This window comes from Desmodus rotundus, chromosome 12 (genome assembly GCF_022682495.2).
Source record: "Desmodus rotundus isolate HL8 chromosome 12, HLdesRot8A.1, whole genome shotgun sequence".
NCBI lineage: Eukaryota > Metazoa > Chordata > Mammalia > Chiroptera > Phyllostomidae > Desmodus > Desmodus rotundus.
Window position 1 is genome coordinate 78,714,518 of NC_071398.1, and position 19,403 is coordinate 78,733,920.

The 19,403-nt window shown below is 39.8% G+C and overlaps 1 protein-coding gene, 1 non-coding gene and 1 pseudogene across 8 annotated transcripts in view; 2 read left to right on the forward strand and 1 right to left on the reverse strand.

The window, feature by feature from the left end:
• The first annotated feature begins 745 nt into the window (after positions 1-745).
• Positions 746-19,403, forward strand: part of GON4L (gon-4 like) — an 87,366-nt gene continuing 68,708 nt past the window's right edge. Inside the window, exons 1-4 of one of the 7 annotated variants that reach the window (XM_053914601.2) lie at positions 746-875; positions 3,085-3,615; positions 10,736-10,945; positions 18,094-18,210. In XM_053914601.2, the coding sequence (XP_053770576.1) occupies positions 3,111-3,615; positions 10,736-10,945; positions 18,094-18,210 (832 nt within the window). In that variant the 5' untranslated portion in view covers positions 746-875; positions 3,085-3,110. Of the gene's footprint in view, positions 1,104-3,084; positions 3,616-10,735; positions 10,946-18,093; positions 18,211-19,403 lie in introns of all 7 variants that reach the window. The other 6 variants (XM_053914600.2, XM_053914603.2, XM_053914602.2 and 3 more) reach the window with 6 other exon arrangements.
• LOC112317027 (CWF19-like protein 1 pseudogene) lies at positions 6,595-7,987 on the forward strand (annotated as a pseudogene).
• On the reverse strand, positions 16,460-16,575 carry LOC112318490 (small nucleolar RNA SNORA76). Its single transcript, XR_002976223.2, has one exon. It is a non-coding gene; the product is annotated as a small nucleolar RNA SNORA76 (small nucleolar RNA).

Here is a 19,403-nt window from a genome sequence, read left to right on the forward strand (position 1 = left end):
TTTGTCCTGTGTAAATTGGAAGGTATAATAATATACATTGTTCCATACGTTTTATCGTGAAGATAAAATCACCTATGATAACGAAAGCAAAGTGAAGTGAAAGCATTTTGTAAAATGGCAAAGTATTATACACATATGAATAATTACTATGGAGTGAATCCATTACTGCCTTAGCTTTATTCGGGAAAATGCACTGTTTGCAACCAGGAACTCCTTTCTGAAATGTTCTTAATTCCCCATTCCCTTGGTCCCTTCTTCCTGGTGTCTAGTGGCGAGGATGATTAGTTTTCAAGTTAAACAAATAAGTCTCAATCTACAGTTTTGTTTTGAGTAGTATAGCTCCAAAGGACGAGAAAGAGAGTTGTCTACTTAACATTTTTTAAAAAATATTTTATTTAGTTTTAGAGAGACAGGAAGGGTGAGAAAGAGGGAGAGAAACATGAATGTGTGAGAGAAACATGAATTGGTTGCCTCTCGCACGCCCCCAACGGGGGACCTGGCCAACAACCCAGGCATGTGGCCTGACTGGGAATCCAACCCAATCCAACCCGCCACCTTTTGGTTTGCAGGCTGGCACTCCATCCACTCAGCCGCACCAACCAGGCCCCTTTAAATTTTTTTGCCCACAACTGACGTGCTATCTTTCTGGCTTCACGCCACTCTAAAATAGGACAGCGCCTAGTGGTTGAAGTACGCTTTTTGACGTCCTGACGCCACGCACCGCGACTCGGGGGCGCGCACGTAAGTTGTTGCCGCTGGCTGACTTCCGGCGGCACAGACGCCGAGTTTCCGCGGGATGAGGCACTGGTGAGGGCAGTGGGTCGTGTGCCGTGAGGCGGGAAGAGGCAAGTAGGAGCTGGACGTCCGTGCGGAAGGTGACCAGGCGGAGGAAGTCGGGTCTGAGCGCTGGCGCGGGGTGTGTGACAGAAGGTGGAAGTGAGGCTGTCTAACTGAGAGTCGGGTCTTGCGCCAGTGCTCGGCGCCTAGCTAAAAAGCACAGTTAGGACCCCTTTTTGAAATCTTTTCCCCGGAGGGGCTCGCGCAGGGGATACCCCTGGATTTGCATTCTTTCACCCTGTTGATCTGACTTCAGTGCCCAAAAGGTGAGCCTGTTTAGAACTGCTGTGTTACCATTTCCTGGAGCCGAACCCTGGACGCTATTGACTTTAAATAGTAGCTGTCTTTTTACCCCTTTGTTTTCTTTTCTCTCCCCGCCTCCTTTTTCTGGACCTCAGTAATTCATCTGTGAAATACAGGGCTCGCCTAAGCTACCCCCACTCCCCTTACCTGCTCACCGCCCTCCCTTACCGGGGTCAACGGAATCTTCACGTGTTTATTGAGCTTTTAAGGGCATCGGTAGATTGGAGGCTGGGGGGAGACTTCTAGTGACGTGTGGAAACTGAATTAGGGAGCTTTAAAACTAACCTTACAGTTCAGACTCTTAAGAGTTAAAACTTTATTTCGCGGCCCTCTAGTCCAGGCTTTCATTCATCGAGTGACCTGGTAGATGGGCTTTCATTCAGACCTCGAACATCGTCTGTGATGAAGAACTCACTGTAACACAAGGCAACTTACTCTATTTTTGTACCTGTTTTATTGAGTAAAGTTTTTGATGACAAGTTTCCATATAAAGCTTAACTCTTTGTCCAAATGTTGCATAAAATAAGCTCAGAGTAGGAAGTTCACGCCCTCTTTCTTTGATTCATTTATTCAAGGAACATTCATTGTCTGCAATAGGGCCGATACTGCCCAGTTCTAGGGATACTAGTTGAAAGAGTCCTTTTCCTGATAAAGCTCATAGTTTTTGTGGAGGGAGATGGGAAGGAGACAGACAGGAGGCAATCACAAAAGTGATCATTACTATAAAAGAGGTTTGCAGCCCTGGCTGGTGTGGCTCAGTGGAGCACCTACCTGCAAGCGGGAAGGTCCCAGGCTTGATTCCCAGTCAGGGCACATGCCTGGGTTGTGGCTCAGGTCCCCAGTTGGGGCGTTGGTGAGGCAACTGATCAATGTTGCTCTCCATGTTTTTCTGGCACATTGATGTTTCTCTCCCTCTTTTTCCTCCTTCCCTTCCTGTCTGTCTAAAAATAAATGAAATCTTTAAAGAAAAAAAGAGGTTTGCAAACAGGTACTATGAGCACATAAAAGAAGATACCCTCCGGTTTAGGTTAGTGTTGCCCTTACGATGTGATAACTGAGATTGAAAGCAAGAGTCCAGACATAACAGTACAGTAAGAATCTCTTATTTACCATACACAATTTCAATATGACCTAACCTCTTTAAACAACCGTAGTTTGCTTTTGGATTGTTTCTGTTAATGGAAACAACAATAGAAAGTATTTATTGATCTAATAAATTACTATCTAATGCTGTAGGTGCTATTCTTATTTCATTTTATAACTGAAGAAACAGATTCAGGTTAAGTAACATACCAGGTCACAAAGCTGGCGAGAAGCAGACTTGGGAACAAATCCAGGCAGTTTGACTCAGTTTGCTCTCAGTATCATTCTGTTCTAACCCTCTTGATGGTAATAATAACAACTTATGCTTACTAATCACTTACTATGTAATTCTTTTTTTAAAGATTTTGTTTATTTATTTTTAGACAGAGGGGAAGGGAGGGAGAAAGAGAGGGAGAGAAACATCAATGTGTGGTTGCCTCTCACATGGCGCCCATTGGGGACTTGGCCCGCCACCCAGGCATGTGCCCTGACTGGGAATTGAACCGGTGACCCTTTACTTCACAGGCCAGTACAAAATCCACTGAGCCACACCAGCTGGGGCCACTTACTATGTAATTCCTATAACAACTCTATGAGGTAAAAATAATTGTTTTTCACAGTTGAGGAAATGGAAGTTTATAGAGGTTAAGTCACTGAGTCAAGATAACTTACTAATCATTGGTAGAGTTAGGATTTCAACTCAGGCACTCTAACCACTGACTATCCACTTCCACTTGATGGGTGATTGTGCATTTGATATAAAGTACTGCGTTCATGGTTGAGTGTTAGTAACTAAAAAGATATTTGAGGAAATATCGTAATTAATGTGAAGGTGCTAAGAACTTGCTTTTATCCTTTCAGGATGGAACAAAAGTAGGACTTTTAAAATGTTGCCTAGTAAGAAGAGAAGAACTACAGTGACTGAGTTCCCACAGCATCAGGGCAACCATGAGGAAGAGGACTTAGACCTGGATTCAGCTATTAAACCAGAATCTGACCAGGTTAAAGACTTGGGGTCGGCGTCACTGTCCTGGTGTCGAAGTCATGGTACAGCAGCTGGCCTCGAAGTTCAATCTATGCAGGATGCAGGCAATCAGTTTGCTATGGAGGATCCATCTTTGAGCTCTAGGGTACTCACCCAGGACCCAAATGCGCCAGTTCTAGAAGGTGTTGATGTGGCCATCTCTAAGGGTATCACTCTTCCTTCCTTGGAGTCTTCCCAACCCCTTAACATACATGTTGATAAAGAAAAACTCCATGCCACTGGCTCAAGGAGAGGGAAGAAGTTGACACTCAGGCCCAAGCCAGTTACCCAAGAAGACAGAGGTGATCATCCCATCACAAAGGAGCCTTTTTCAGGAGAGCCTAGTGAAGAAGTCAAGGAAGAAGGAGGTAAGATGTGTAAGGTATTTAGGTTACATTCTCCTTGTCAGTAACAGTTTGGCATTGAGTTTGTCTGCCACTGCACTGAGAGGGGATCCTGATTTGGTATGGAATTGGAACTGCTCCTAAGGGTCAGCAGTGAACTTTATGAATGGGAGGAGACTTTCTTCTCCTCTCCCATTCCTTAAATCTTCGGTGTCCTTTTCTTTCCTTTATCCTTTCATGTTTGGAGGGATGAACTATGTATGTGATTTTGTGGGTATTCACGAAGCGGGGCTTATGGAGGAGGGGCAGTGGCTTGGAAGGAGAGACTACTGCCTGGGACATTGGGAAAGGCTTTGCAGAGATGACATAACCCTTCGGACGAGAAGGAGGGTTAGCCGTTTGACAGAACGATGGCATGGGGTTTCATAGCCCAACAGTAGTCTGCTCGGAGGTCAAAGGCAGAAGAGGATGGTGATGTAGTTGCTTGGAAGAAGTGGTGAGAGGTGACTTCAGAGTGGTAGATTGTGTTTTCTTATATTTATTTGTTAATATTTTTATTCTTCCCCAAGGACATGCTTACTGATTTTAGAGAGAGGGGAAGGGGGGAGATGGAGAGAAACATGGATGTGAGACAGAAACATCAATTGGTTGCTGCTCGAACACTCCCTGACTGGGACTGAACCCACAACATAGGCATATACCTGACTGGGACTCAGACTCGTGACCATTCAGGTTACAGGACGGTGCTCCAACCAACTGAGCCACACCGGCTGGGCTGTTTAGCTTGTGAAGGGCTTTGTTTTTCATGCTCAAGTGTTTGAATTTTGCCTGTAGGTGATAGCTAATTGATAAAGAAGCAGAAGACATAGTTAGAACTTAGGAAGCTTATAGTCTAGTTGGAAATACAAGATGTGTGTAACTCATTTGGAGCAAAGTTGTTTGTGTGGTGCAGGTAATTAGGTTTTTAGAATTGGAACCTGTAGGATTGCTAGGTTTTGATAGATGTAGGAGTGGAAGTAGAATAGCACACTCTGAAATCATGTAGAAGTGCTGTGTTTGTGTGGGAGTGTAGCAGGGCTTCAGATTGAAAGGGCAGATCCAGGTATTCACAACTTTGCTGTTATCCCCTTGAGCCCTTATAGAGAAGATTGGAATAGGATGTTGACAGTAAGGACAGAGAAGGAGGAGTTTATTTTAGAGACATGACAGAGAAAGAACTAGTATTGCTCAGAGATTGCTACCATTTAGTACTGGATTGAGGGATGGTGAAGCGTGCCTTCATAATGCGGAATATAGTTGATGGGCTGATTATTGAATATTTTTCTTCAAGCTAAGTTGTATTTGTGACATGAAGACAGGAACTGGAGGAAAGAAAATACAAGATTAAAGTGCTAGAGAAGGAATGGACAATTAAGTAGGGGTTGAAAATCACTCAGCTATTGAGTGGAATCTAGAGATTTTTTTAAACAATTATATTTATTGGGGTAACATTGGTTAATAACATGATACAGATTTCAGGTGTACGACTTTGTAATATGCCATCTGTCTACTCCCACCACCCAAAGTCTAGTCTCCTCTTGTCACCATATATTTGAGCCCCTTTACCCTCATTGTCCTCCCCGACCCCCCTTCTCCTCTGGTAACCGCCATTCAGTTGTCTCTCTCTATGAGTCTGTTTTTTCTTGTTTGTTGGTTTGTGTTTTATATCCCATATGAGTGAAATCACATGGTTCCTGTCCTTTCCATCTGACTTACTTCCTTTGGCATAATACTCAAGATCTGTCCATGTTGTCACAAATGGCAATATTTCATCTTGTTTAGGGTTGAATAGTATTCCATTACACACATGTATTCATTCGTCTGTCAAAGGACTCTTAGGTTGCTTCCATATCTAGTCTATTGTAAATAATGCTGCAGTGAACATAGGGGTGCGTATATATTTACAAATGTTTTCAAAATTTTCAGGTAGCTACCCAGAAGAGCAGTTGCTGGGTTATGTGGAAGCTCTAAATTTTTTGAGGAACCTCCGTGCTGTTTTTAATAGTGGCTGCACCAACTTACATTCCCACTGGAAGTGCACCCTAGGGCTCCCTTTTCTCCACATCTTCTCCAACACTTCTTACTTCTTGTTTTACTGATAGTAGCCATTCTAATAGTTGTGAGGTGGTATCTCATTGTGGTTTTGATTTGCATTTTCCTTATAACTAGTGTTGTTGAGCATCTTTTCATGTATCTGTTGGCCATCTGTATGTCCTCCTCGGAAAGGTGTCTATTCAGGTCCTCCACCCATTTTTTAACTGGATTGTTTGTTTTTGTGTCGTTGATGTATAGAGATATTTTTAATTATCAGTTTACAAATATTGAAGTGTAGATAAATAAAATAGACATTGTTTAGGGTTATCTGTGATACCACTGTCCTTCATTAAACTGGATAATTGAAAGTTGATTCTATACCTTGCACTTTAATTAGAAGTACCTGTAAAAGAAGTACACTGTGAGTGTCTGTATAGAATCCTTTTTTCCCCCAATTCACTTTTCCTAACTAGAAATATAACATAAAAAAAAAACGGAAGGAAGAAAGAAGGAAGGTTAAAAATTCATATATGTGCATTTTAGAAAACACTGAAAAAGTTTAAAGAAGAAAATGAAAATTGGATTTTTCGGAGGAGCACAGATGCAGTGTCCTAGTTTTCAGTGGTGGTCTCAACCCTGTTTTTGGGTCCCATGGCTTAGAAACTGCTGCGCCTGAAATTTCTTTGGCTCCACTCCAGATGCTGAATGGGAAGAATATAAAACTGCAATAAAAAAAGCTTCTATATGTGCTGGGTGCTAGTAATCAGGAAACAGTAAAATATTTCCAAGATGCTAATGGGTGTGAATTAGCTGAAAACATTACATATCCAGGTCGGAAAGGTGTCTTTCCTGGAAGCTCGGGGCTGCAGATTGTGGGACAGAGTCCTGGGTTACAGTTTTGGTCCCAAGGATGTGTCTTTTCTGAGAACAATGCTGTGTTCCACACCCCAGTTTAAGGGTGTTGATAGCTTGCTCACCTCCCCTTGGCCCAAGAAGTAAATACCAAAAAGTGTGGCTCTGCTTTGGTTTCCAGTCTTGCCACAGGCTTAAAACCAAGATCATCTTGCTGCTTAGGAAAAGGCATATTATGAGAGACTTCCATATCGAAACCACATCGTTCTGTGAGAAAATGCACAGCATGCTACCAGGTTCATAGCTTTGGCAAATGTTGGAAATCCAGAAAAGAAAAAGTATCTTTATGCATTTAGTATTGTTCCCATGAAACTAATGGATGCAGCAGAACTGGTAAAACAGCCTCCTGATATCACTGAAAACCCTTACAGAAAATCTGGGAAGGAAGCATCCATGGGAAAACAGATTCCTGCCCCTGAGGAAGGTCAGCCTGTCCATTTTTCTTTGATTTAAATGAAAGGCAGGGAAGGAAACGTTCATGCGCAGACAGAAATTGCAAGTCTTCCCCTCACCTAAAGCAGCCTCACAAACCACCTCAGCCTCCAGGACCCTGCTGGTTTTGCCTTGCCAGCCCTGAAGTGGAAAAGCATTTGGTGGTTAACACTGGCACACGTTGTTACCTTGCCCTGGCCGAAGGAGGCTTGTCTGATGATCATGTCCTTATGCTGCCCAGTGGACACTACCAGTCAGTGGTGGACCTTTCAGCAAAGGTGGTAGAAGAGGTGGAGAAATGTAGGGCTACACTGAGGAGGTTCTTTAAGAGTCGAGGGAAATGGTATTCTGTTTGAGAGAAATTATAAGAGCCATCACCTCCAGCTCCAGGTCATTCCAGTGCCACTCAGCCACTGCACCACTGATGACTAAATTGAAGATGCCTTCATTACCCAGGCACAGGAGCAACAGAACTGCTGGAAATCCCAGAGCGCTCTGACTTCGAGCAGCTCTGTGTACTTGTAACTGCACAGCCAGGAGCAGCATATTTTTATGTTGAACTTGACACAGGAGAGAAGCTTTTCCTCAGAATTAAAAGGAATTTTCCTTTGCAGTTCAAAAGGGAGGTCCTGGCAAGTGAAGCCGTCCTTAGTACTCCTGACAAGTCTTACTGGAGGCTGTGTTGGACCAGTAAGGAAGACGAGACCCTGGCTTGCCACCTCCGGAAAGACTTTGAGCCCTTTGACTTCACTGTGGATGGGTGAAGTTTTTTAAAGAAATTAACAGTCTCCTGTGGGGACTGTTTGCCTCTTTTTAGCACATTCCCATGGACCCTGCCTGCACCAAGAGGCCTAAAATTGAGTATTTTTCAGAAAAAGTCACATTCTAGGATGAAAACCCTATGTTAAAAGCATGTTTGTCATCCAGCTCCAAGTATTGCTTTTGTTTCTCAACATTTTTGAAAACGTTTAAATTATTAAATAAAATCTAGATACTTTTCAAAAAAAAAGAAAAGAAAAATCGCCCATAATCTTACTACTCATAGTAAATTACTATTAAAATTTAGTGCATATTCTTTTTGTTTTGCTTTCTTTTAGGTAACGTTTTAGTTTGCTGATCATGACTATGTGTGACAAAAGAGAAAAAAACCCAGTGGGTTACTTTGAAGCACTGCATTTTGTTACAACTGATACCGTTAAGTCATGTTTCTAGACAGCAGGCGCTAGTGATGAAAACCTTTCTCTGTATTGGTGTTTAATAGAATTGTAATTGTTCTTTTAAAATTGATTTATATTTTCCTAATTTCTACTCATGCTTTTTAAAACTTTGCCTTCTAAAAATGTTTAACTTCAGCTGATTTCTTCTTATAATTAGTTGGTTTGTAGAGTTCTCGGCTAATTATTTTCATCTTATCAACTTATAGTTCTTAGGCTAACAGTAAAACAATTACGTGTATGCTCTGAATAAGGCTTTTCCTTTTTACCCTTCTCAACTTCTCTTTCTAAGGTCTTTCAGCATCTAGCATAGTGATAGAGGAAAGGAAGAGTGGGGTCTTAAGGTTCTCTGACAGGGGAATTAAATTGAGAAGCAATGTGATGGGGTCAGAGGGAAAAAAAGGTTGCGGAGAAAGGAAACATTTTCTCTATATGGAGGTGGTACAGATTATAAACTGTAGGGACAGTTTCAGAGTAGTTCCAAATATGTCTTAGGTAGCAAACACATAAATGGAAGCTCTACCTACCAAAGTGAGCTTCTGTATTTTGCTTAGATGTAATGATTCTGGTATGTTTGTTAAAAAAGTCATTTGTGTTCATTCAGTTTTTAAAATGTTAGATATCATTAAGTCTAAAAATCATTATAGATCATTGACTAAATGAAGCCTCTATGCTTGTGCCTTTTTTTTTTTCAATCCTCACCCAAGATCTTGGGGGTGGAGAGAGAGAGAGAGAGAAACATCAATTGGTTGCCTCCCATATACACTCCGACCAGGGATCGAACCCACAACCTAGGTATGTGCCCTGACCAGGGATCAACCCACAGTCTTTTGGTGTACAGGACAATGCACCAGCCAACTGAGCTACCTGGCCAAGGCTGTGCCGTGCTATTTTTTTTTTTTGTAAGATTTTATTTACTTATTTTTAGAGAGGGGAAGGGAGGGATAAAGAGAGGGAGATAAACATCCATGTGTGGTTGCCTCTCAAGTGCCCAGTACTGGGGACCTGGCCTGTAACCCAGGCATGTGCCCTGGCTGGGAATTGAACTGGCGACCCATTGATTCGCAGGCCAGCTCTCAATCCGCTGAGCCACACCAGCCAGGGCTGTGCTGTGCTAGTGATAGAAGTTCCCTCATAAGAAATTTGGCTGACAGGAACTTTTGATTTGATGGATTTAGGATTCAACTCCTTGTTGTACAGTCCCTATTAAAGCCAAAGCCTTTAAACTTTTTGACATTGTGAAGTAATCATGGGCTCTTGAAGTAAAAAAAAAAAAAGATTGAAGGTAAATACCATTAAAGATTGTTTCAAACTTTGTTTTAAAATAAAGGCTTTTTTTCTTTGTTGGCAGTGGGGGTCTTCCAGTTAAAAATTATGCTTAATGCCAGTTGAAATTGCTAATATTGAGGAGATAGCAGTTCACAAAAGTATGAAATAGACTGTCTGTTTTGAATGGAACTCATTGACACATAACTTGATCTTTTTTTGAGAACAAAATCTATTTCACCCTGGCTGCGTGGCTCAGGGGGTTGGAGTATCGTCCCTTGCACCAAAAGACTGTGGGTTTGGTTTCCACTCAGTGCACAAACCTGGGATGCGGGTTCAGTCTCTGATCGGGGCACATATGGGAGGCAACTGATAGATGTTTCTCTCTCTCTTTCTTCCTTTCCTTCTTTCCCCCCTCCTCCCTCTCTAAAATCAATAAACATATCCTTGAGTTAGGATTTAAAAAAATCTTTTTTGACTGTGTAATACACAAACCTGGAAAAAATTCATAAATACAGAAAGTACATAGTGAAAAATTAGGCACCCTTTCATTTTGTCCTTATTCCTCAAGTTCTCTCCTCAAAAGCAATCACTGTTTAATAATTTCTTGTGTATATTCTGTAGATTTTCTGTGTATTATTTTTTCCATGACAGATTAATTGTTTACTTTGAATACCCCATTAATGTTTCTTTGCTTTTTTAATGCTCCACACTGCCCTCAAAAAGAACAGTAGTACTCATGAAGAGTTGAGGGGAGAAAGAGGAAAATTGTCTAGGGAACTGTAAAGCCACGTATTGATAATTTTATAGTGAATTTTACTCTGATGCTCTGTAAAATTGATTTACAATGTCAGAAAGTTCAGGACATTTTATAATGTATATAATTTATAGTTAATTAAACGTGATGTTAATAGTCATCAATATAAAGTGTCCTTTAGTCATCAGGACTATAACCCCACCCTGTAGTTAGGAATCTGATTTTTCTGTAGGAAAAAAGTACGTAGGTCACAGTATAATAGAGCTTGGAAGGCGTTAGTAATTACCTACTTCAACACCGTGACGTTACAGATGAGTAGATTGGATCTGAGTTTATTGCAGTATTTTTCTTAGGACACTGTCATTGAGAGAGAGGAATACCTATGTAGTGTATGCATCATTAGTGAAGTTATCTGACTAAAAAGGGATTTATAACAATGTGCTGATTTCTGTAACAGAGTATGACTGAGACTAGCTAAAATGTGAAGCAGTGTTTGTGATTCTTCCAGGAAAACCTCAGATGCATTCTGGAGGAGAGACGTCTTTACAGCCATCAGGCAGCCACTCTGTAAAACCAGGAGCCCAGCCTAGGAAATCATCTCAGCTAGATATCTGTGCCTCTCCTCAAGGAAAGCCACTCAGGACTTCAGATCACCAAGCTGAGGAAGAGATAGAGGATGACGGATTATTTATTCCCATGGGTAGGCTTTCTTTTTCTTTCCTTTTTTTGTTTTTTTATTTATTTACTTTCAGAAGGAAAGGGAGGGAGAAAGACAGGGAGAGAAACATCAATGTGTGAGTGATACATCAATTGGTTGCATCTCACACGCCCCCAACTGGGGACTGGGCCTGCAACCCAGGCCTGTGCCCTGCTGGGAATTGAACCTCTGACCTTTTAGTTCGAAGATTGGCGCTCAATCCACTGAGCCACACCAGCCGGGGCCTTTTATTTCTTTTTTAAATTAAAAAAACCCCTCCTTATTGAAGTATAAAAAGCAGAAAACTGCATATGTCCTAAGATAGACAAGTTCACTGAATTTTCAGTTTGAATATACCTGTGTAACCAGCAACCAGATCAAGAAACAGAATATTACCAGTACCCAAAAGTACTACCTTTCAGTTATTACCAGCACCCTACTGTGGGTAACCCTTATCCTGATGTCTAGCAGTGTAGATTGGTTCATCCATTTTGTACTTTCTGTGAATGGAATAATGTTTGTGTAGTTTTTGTGACTGCCTTTTTCCACTCAAAATTGTGCTTATGAAATTGGCCCACGTTGTTACATGTACTTAATAAATTGCTCACTTTCATTGCTATGTAGTATTCTGTTTTTTGCATATTCTGCATTTTCTTTATCCATTCAACTCCTAATGGGCATTTGGATCGTTTCTCGTAGGCTACTGTGGTGCCGCTGTGAGCATTCTACTATAGATCTTTTGGTGAACATATGTACTTTATTTTCACTGGGTGGAATTAGTAGGCCATAGGATTAGGCCTCCTTAAGATTTTTTTGAACAAAAGTAGACTTTATTATTCAACTTAACAAATGATTTTTTAAAATGTTTTTAAAAGATTTCATTTATTTACTTTTAGAGAGAGGGGAAGAGAGAGAGAAAAAGAGGGAGAGAAACATCAATATGTGAGAGCTACATTGATCGGTTGGTTGCCTCTTGCACGACCCCAACCAGGGTCCTGGCCCTTTTGGTTCACAGGTTGGCACTCAGTCCACTGAGCCACACCAGCCAGGTCTCAAATTAAATGATTTTAAAGTGAATCCCTAGAATTTTTTTTTTTATTGCAAATATTAAACCTGCATTACTATGTAGGTTAGAATTGGTGATAGTGGATATCCGTATCTCATTTCGAACTTGGGCAAAGGTGTTCAATATTCCTTCATATTATATGACAGTAGTTGCAGGCTTTTAATATATTGAATCAAATTAAGAAATTTTTTCCTTTTCATCCCTTGGCGGTGTGGCTCACTGGATTGAGTGCAGCCTGTTGTGACTAAAACTGCTGTCACATATAGGTCTTTCATAGACATATATTTTCATTTTTCTTGGGTAAATAAGGAGTGGCATTGCTGGGTCTTAGAGTAAATGTATGATTAACTTTATAAGAAACTGCCAAACTGTTTTCCAAAGTGACTGTACCATTTTGCATTCCCACCAGCAATGTATGAGATTTATGGTTGATCCCCACCCTTGCCAGCAGTTGTCAGAATTTTAAATTTTATTCATTCTGGTAGGTGTATTTTCTTGTGGTTTTAACTTGCATTTCCCTAATGAATAACGATATAGAGCGTAGTTTCATGTGTTTATTGGCCCCTTGTAGATCTTTTTTGGTGAAACGTGTGTTCATTATTTATTGTTTACCTTTATTTCTTTTGTAATTACTATGTATCTTGCAGGACATACTTTGAAACTATGGACTTATCTGATTTCTCCTCAAATTTTTGCCCACTAATTTTAGCATGCATTGGTGGATCACCTGCAACAATTACTACTATGTTGTTTCATGGTGATTTTTCTATTTCTCTCATTACTTCAACATTTATTAATTGGAATTTTTCTGTGGCCCATCTCCCTCATTGATTTATTTATTCAGTTTTTATGTGAGTATGGACTCATGGGTATTTACCTTGTGATTTGAGTATTGGGCAACACTGTCATTACGGTGCTTATTGTTCCAGCATCAGCCATGGGGAGCTACTTCAGCTTATGCTTTTATGGTTTATGCTTCGGTTTCATGTAAAGGAACTCTTTGCCTAATCCAGTGTCACAAAGTTTCCTTTTTCTTTTTTCTTCAAGAAGTTTTACACACTACCTTTAGGTATGTGATCCATTTTGAGTCAATTTTTATAAAATGTGTGAGGTATAGCTGAGATTATTTTTTTGCTTATGGATGTCCAGTTGCTTCAGAATTGTTTGTTGAAAAGATTCCTTTTCCATAAAAAAACTCACTTGTTCATATTTGTGTGGGTCTTTTCTGGACTCTTGTCCATAGATCGATATGTCCAACCTTCACTAATACCATATAGTCTTTTACAGTAACCTAGACTTACAATCAGGTGGTCTGAGTCTTCTAACTATGCTCTTTTAAAACAAGATCATTGGGCTATTCTAGGTTCTTTAGCCTCTCTAGGCTGCTTATGCTATTCTTACTTCTTTGGTCTTTTTTTCTTCTTGTTGTTCTGATTGTTTTTTGCTTCTTTATGTTCCGTATTATTGGTTTGATTTTAGGCTTCATCCATTCTACTGTCGTTTCCCTGTAAATTGTTCTTTATTTCAATTAGTATATCCTTCCTTTCTGACTGGGTCTTTTTTATGCTGTCCTCACTAAGGTCCTCACTAAGTTCCTTTAGCATCCTTAGAACCAGTGTTTTGAACTCTGCATCTGATAGATTGCTTATCTCCATTTTGTTTACCTCTGTTCTGGGGTTTTGATCTGTTCTTTCATTTGGGCTATGTTTCTTTGTCTGCTCATTTTGGCAGCCTCCCTGTGTTTGTGTCTACATATTAGGTAGAACAGTTACATCTCCCAGGCTTGGTAGAGGGGACTGATGTATTAGATGTCCTGTAGGTTCTAGTGGCACAGCTTCCCCATCACTCAAGCTGAGTACTCAAGATGTGGCCACCATGTGGGCTTTGTACACCCTTCTCTTATAGTTTAGCCTTGATTGCTGTTGGCAGGTCAATGGGAGGGATTTACCCAGGCTGATCAGCTGGAGAGAATAGCTGTGAACCCTTACCACCATCTTCTAACCACTGTGGAGGATCAGCTGTGCAGAGGCCTATTCCACAGAGCAGGACTTACTTCAGCAGGGCTCTGGTGCCTGTTGATTCTGCCTCTTGAGTGTATTGCTTGTGCAGGTGGTTGGGTGATGGTACTCCAATGCGATCTGTTGCTGTCCTCTGGGTATGCATGCTCTGGGGTTTCCTGCAAGGTGCAGGCCAAGGTTAGCCATCACCTGTGTTCTGTCCAGGGCCACCTAGCATAAGCTACAAAGTGATTTGCAGATAGCTGCTACTTGTGCTTGGCTTGGAGGTCCACCAGCGAGGCCAGCCTGTTCACCAAAGCAGGCTGCTGCTATTGCCTGTCCTGGGTTCACTTGGGAAGAGGTATGGGGCAGGCTGAGGCCAGATGCTGCTTGTTGATAGGATTTAAGAAAATCTGAAGCATGAGCCAAATCAAGCTCTTCCTATGGGATAGCCACTGGAAACAGGTAGGCTGGAAAGTTGGGTGGGGCAGAGCCTCAGGGAGTCAATCAATGTGGGACAAACAGTGTGAGCCAGGTTGATGGAGTCTCAGATATGGTGCCTGCCTGCTGGCTCTGTGGGAGCAGGGCTCAGAAAAGGAACAGTGGCCTCTGCCAGCACTTTTGTCTGGGAGAAAGCTGCCCCCCAGCTCTCACCCTGATGCCAGACACTTCAGTTTCTCCCCTTATGCTTCTGGTGGCTTTCAAGCTGCTGCCCAGTGCTGGAGCTCCGATGGAGTGAGTGTAAGTCCATGTGTGGTCGCTTTAAGAGGAACTGCCTAGGACTCCAGTAGTTTCTGTCTTCCACAACCTCAATCCCCACTGCTTTTCTTTTTAATTTTTTATTGTTATTCAATTACAGTTGTGTGCCTTTTCTCCCCATCCCTCCACCCCACCCCAGCCGAACCCCCTTCCACCTCCACCCTCCCCCTTGATCCTGTCCATGTGTCCTTTATAGTAGTTCCTGTCCCACTGCTTTTCATAGCCAGAAGTTATGGGGTCTTCTCTTCCAGGCACTGGAATTCTGTGATGGGGGGCCTGGGCCGGGACTTGTCACTTCCAAGATATCCCGCCCAGTTTTTATCTGCCACACATGAGTGTGGGACCAGCCTGTATGAATGTCTGCCCCTCATGCCAGTCTTGATGTGGCTTCTTTAGTTCCATAGTTGTAGGACTTCCATTCAACTTGATTTCTGATGGTTCTGAATAATGGTTTTTCTGTAGTTGTAATTTTGATGTGGTTGTGCATGGAGGTGAGTGATGTTTACCTAGGCCGCCATCTTTTGTTCTTTTATTTCTGATGCTGGTAATTTGTATCTTTTAATTCTGCTAGTGGTTTTTCAATATTGATCTTTTGAAAAGATAAGCTTTTAGTTTCATTAATTTCTCTATTATGTTATGTTTCATTGATTTTTGCTGTTGTCTTACTATTTTCTCCTGTCTCCTCTTGGTTTGCATATAGCTGTTGCTCTTTTTCTAGTTTCTAAGTTGGTCTTTTTCTAGTTTCTTAAAGTAGAAGCTTAGATCACTGATTTGAAACTTTTTATTTTCTAATAATAGTATTTAATGTATCGATTTCTCTTTAAGCATTGTGTTAGCTGTGCCCTACAATTAAAAAAAATAATAAAATTGATTTTTAGAGAGAGAGGGGAAGGGGAGGAAAAAGAGAGAGAAATATTGATTTGTTGTTCCACTTATTTATGTGTTCATTGGTTGACTCCTGTATGTACCCTGACCTGGGATCAAATATGCAACCTTGGCGTATCAGGATGATGCTCTAGCTGAGCTACCTCACCAAGGCCACAGATTCTGATGTTACAATTTATTAACTTGAGTTGGCCATATTTTCTGCTTTCCCTTAGGATATCTTATTTAGAAGTGCATTGTTTCATTTCAAAATATTTGGAGATTTTCCAGCTACCTTTTTGTTACTGATTCCTAATTTGCTAATTCCCTTCTATTCAACCATACTTTGTCTAATTTCAATCCTTTTATATTTATTCAAGTTTTATCTTTTGGCCCAGAATATAATTTTTATTGGTAGCTCTTTTGTATCTATTAGAAAAGAATATGTATTGTTTTGAGAGGTACTGTTCTATAAGTGTCAATTAGGTCAAGTTGTCCAAATCTCTATTTTTACTAAATTTTTTGGTTTATTCTGTCAGTTATGAAAAAAGGAATATTGAAGTCTCCAGCTGTAATTGTGGATTGCCTATGTTTTTTTTTAGTTTTAGCTCTACATATTTGAAACTGTTTTTAGGTGCATATTTCTCATAACATGCATTGATTGGATTTTGAATGTTAAAACTTACATTTTGGGGTAAACCTATTTGGTCATAAGATATGGGACTTTCTGCATACTCTTCGATTCCATTTCCTAATATTTTGTTTAAGGTTGTCAGGTCTTTGTTTATGAGAGATATTTGCTATAATTTTCCTTTTTCTTTTTTTGTGCTGCCTTGTCACTCAAGGTTAAAGGGGCCGCCGCGGGTGAGGAACAAATAGTCCGGGTTCTGCGCAAGCACATGCTGTGGTGCTGCAGCCTGAGCCTGAGTCGGGCTCACAGGCAGCACGTAATTTTCCTTTCTTATAATGTCTTTTTTTCTTTGAAAATTGATTTTAGAGAGAGAGAAAGAGAGAGGGAGAGACAGAGAGAAACATCAATTTGTTGTCCCACTTCCCGATGCACTCATTGGTTGATTCTTGTGTGTGCCCTGACCAGGCATCACCTCACAACCTTGGCGTATAGAGACACCCTCTAACCACTGAGATACCCTGCCAGGGCTGTGATGTTTTTTTCAAGTGTTGGTATCAGGGTTATAAAATGAGTTGATAAAACTGGACTTATAAAATGGATTTGGGAGTTTTACATTATTGTTTATTGTAAGACTGGTATTATTTCTTCCTTAAATGTTTTGTGAAAATTACCCAAGGAAGCTATATCTAGGCTTGGAGTTTAATTTGTCAAAAGGTTTTTAAATTATGGATTAAATTATTATTTTTTATATATCTTTTAAATTATTTAATAATTATAGTACTATTCAGATTTCCTATTTGTTTTTGTCTGTTTTGGTAAGTTGTGTTTGTCACAGAATTTGTACATTTTCTCTAAGTTGTCAAATAAAGTTGTTTACAGTATGCTTATTTTGTTGATGTTTGGCCAGAAACATTGATTTTATTAATCTTTTCAAAGAACCAACTCTTGATTTTCTTGACTTTTTTTCCTATTTAATATGTTTTATATTTCATTGATTTCTATTTATTATTTTCTTTCCAAAATTTACCTTGGTTTTGATTTGTTCTTTTCTAGCTTCTTGTAACATTTCCAATCTTTAAAAAAAAAAATTGTCTAATATATACATTTAAAGTTGTAACTTTCCCACTAAGCATTGCTTTAGATGCATTCTGCAAGTTTTGATGTGTCATATTTTTGTTTTCACTCCTCTAATGCATTATTTCTAATATATTATGATTTCTTCTTTGAGCTGTGGACTCTTCAGAGATATGTTGCTTAATTTCCAAACATCTGAGGATCTTTCTAGTTTAATGTATTTACTGAGTTCCATTGTGGTCCAAGAACATACTCTATAGGACTCCTGACCTTTGACAGTTGTTGAAACTTGTTTAGCACATGGTCTGTTTTGTGTGCCCTTAAACAGAACGTGTATTTTGTGGGTGTTCTAAATATGTCATTTAGGTCAAGTATAACGTTCTGTGTATGTCTCTAAGTTCAAGTTTGTTAATTATATTGTTCAGATCTTTTATGCCCTTACTGATTTCTGTGTCTGCTGTGATATTATTAATTGATACTTGTTAAAATCTCCAATTGTGATTGTGGCTTTCACTCCTTTTCTTTTCCTGTCAACTTTTGTTTTATGTATTTAAGTTGTATTATCAGATGTATACAAATTTAGAATTATACCTTTGTGTTGAATTGACTTCATTTAGCGTGAAATATTCCTTTTTATCTGTCTTTATCTTCTTGCCTTAAAGTCATCTTTGTATCTGATGTTAGTGTATACATGATATAAAGGTTTATATTATTTTGTTTTCAACCTTTTATGTGTCTTTTTATTTTTTTATTTTTAAAGGTTTAATTTATTTAATTTTAAGGAGAGGGGAAAGGAGGGAGAAAGAGAAGGAGAAAAACATCAATGTGTGGTTGCCTCTCATGAGCCCCCAACTGGGGACCTGGCCCCGCAACCCAGGTATGTGCCCTGACTGGGAATCGAACCCGGGACCCTTTGGTTTGCAGGCCGGTACTTAATCCACTGAGCCACACCAGACAGGGATGTCTTTATATTTAAAACATATCTTATAAGTAGCATAGAAATTTTTTAAAAACACGTAGACTGAACATTTTTGCCTATTAATTAGATCATATACTTCATTTATAGTTAATGTAATTTCTGATATAGTTGAGTTTTCTATTGTCCTATCTCTTCCTTGCTTTTTTATTTCTCCTTTCCTTCTTTTGGATTAATCAAGTACTTTTCTTTCTTTTCTTTTAGCTTTTTCATTTTCTTTTATTTTTCTTTTATATGTTATTTTATAAATTAACAATATGCATCTTTGAAGTTTTACATTTTACCTCAAATTAGTACTTTTCCTACTTCCCAAAAAATGCTAGAATTTTTCAGAAGTTTTACTCCATATATTTACTCCTGCCTTCTGTACTATTTTTAAAAAATATTTTATTTATTTATTTTTAGAGGGGAAGGGAGGGAGGAAGAGGGAGAGAAGCATCAATGTGTGGTTGCCTCTTGTGCATCCCCTCCTGGGGACCTGGCCTGCAACCTAGGCATGTGCCCTGACTAGGCATCGAACTAGCGACCCTTTGCTTTGCAGGCCAGCACTCAATCCACTGAGCCACACCAGCCAGGGCTGCCTTTTATACTATTGATGTTATATTTTACTTCCTCATATGTTTTAAAACCCTATAAGACATTATTATTACTATTTTACCAGTCAGTATTCATTTCTGTTAATCACATAGTTAACCTTTCTTGTGCTCTTGATTTATCCTGAAGTTCTTTGCCTCATCTGAGGTAAATTTTTTTCCTGTATTTTTGAGGTAATTTTTTTTTCATCTGTAAGAGTTTCCTTTGGTATTTTGTATAGACCAGTTCTCCTGTCAATGACTTATCTCAGATTTTTTTCTTTGTGTGTGTGTGTGGGGGGGGGGGAAATAATCTTAGTTTTGCCTTCATTTTTACTGGGTATAGAATTTTAGATTGAACTTTTTTGCCCTAGCACTTTTATTTTATATTAATTTAAAAAATTTTTATTTTATTTTTTACATTTATTTTAGAGAGATAGAGAGAAACATTGATTTGTTGTTTCACCTATTCATGAAGGTTACCCCTTGCATGTGTCCTTACTGGGGACCAAACCTGCAAAC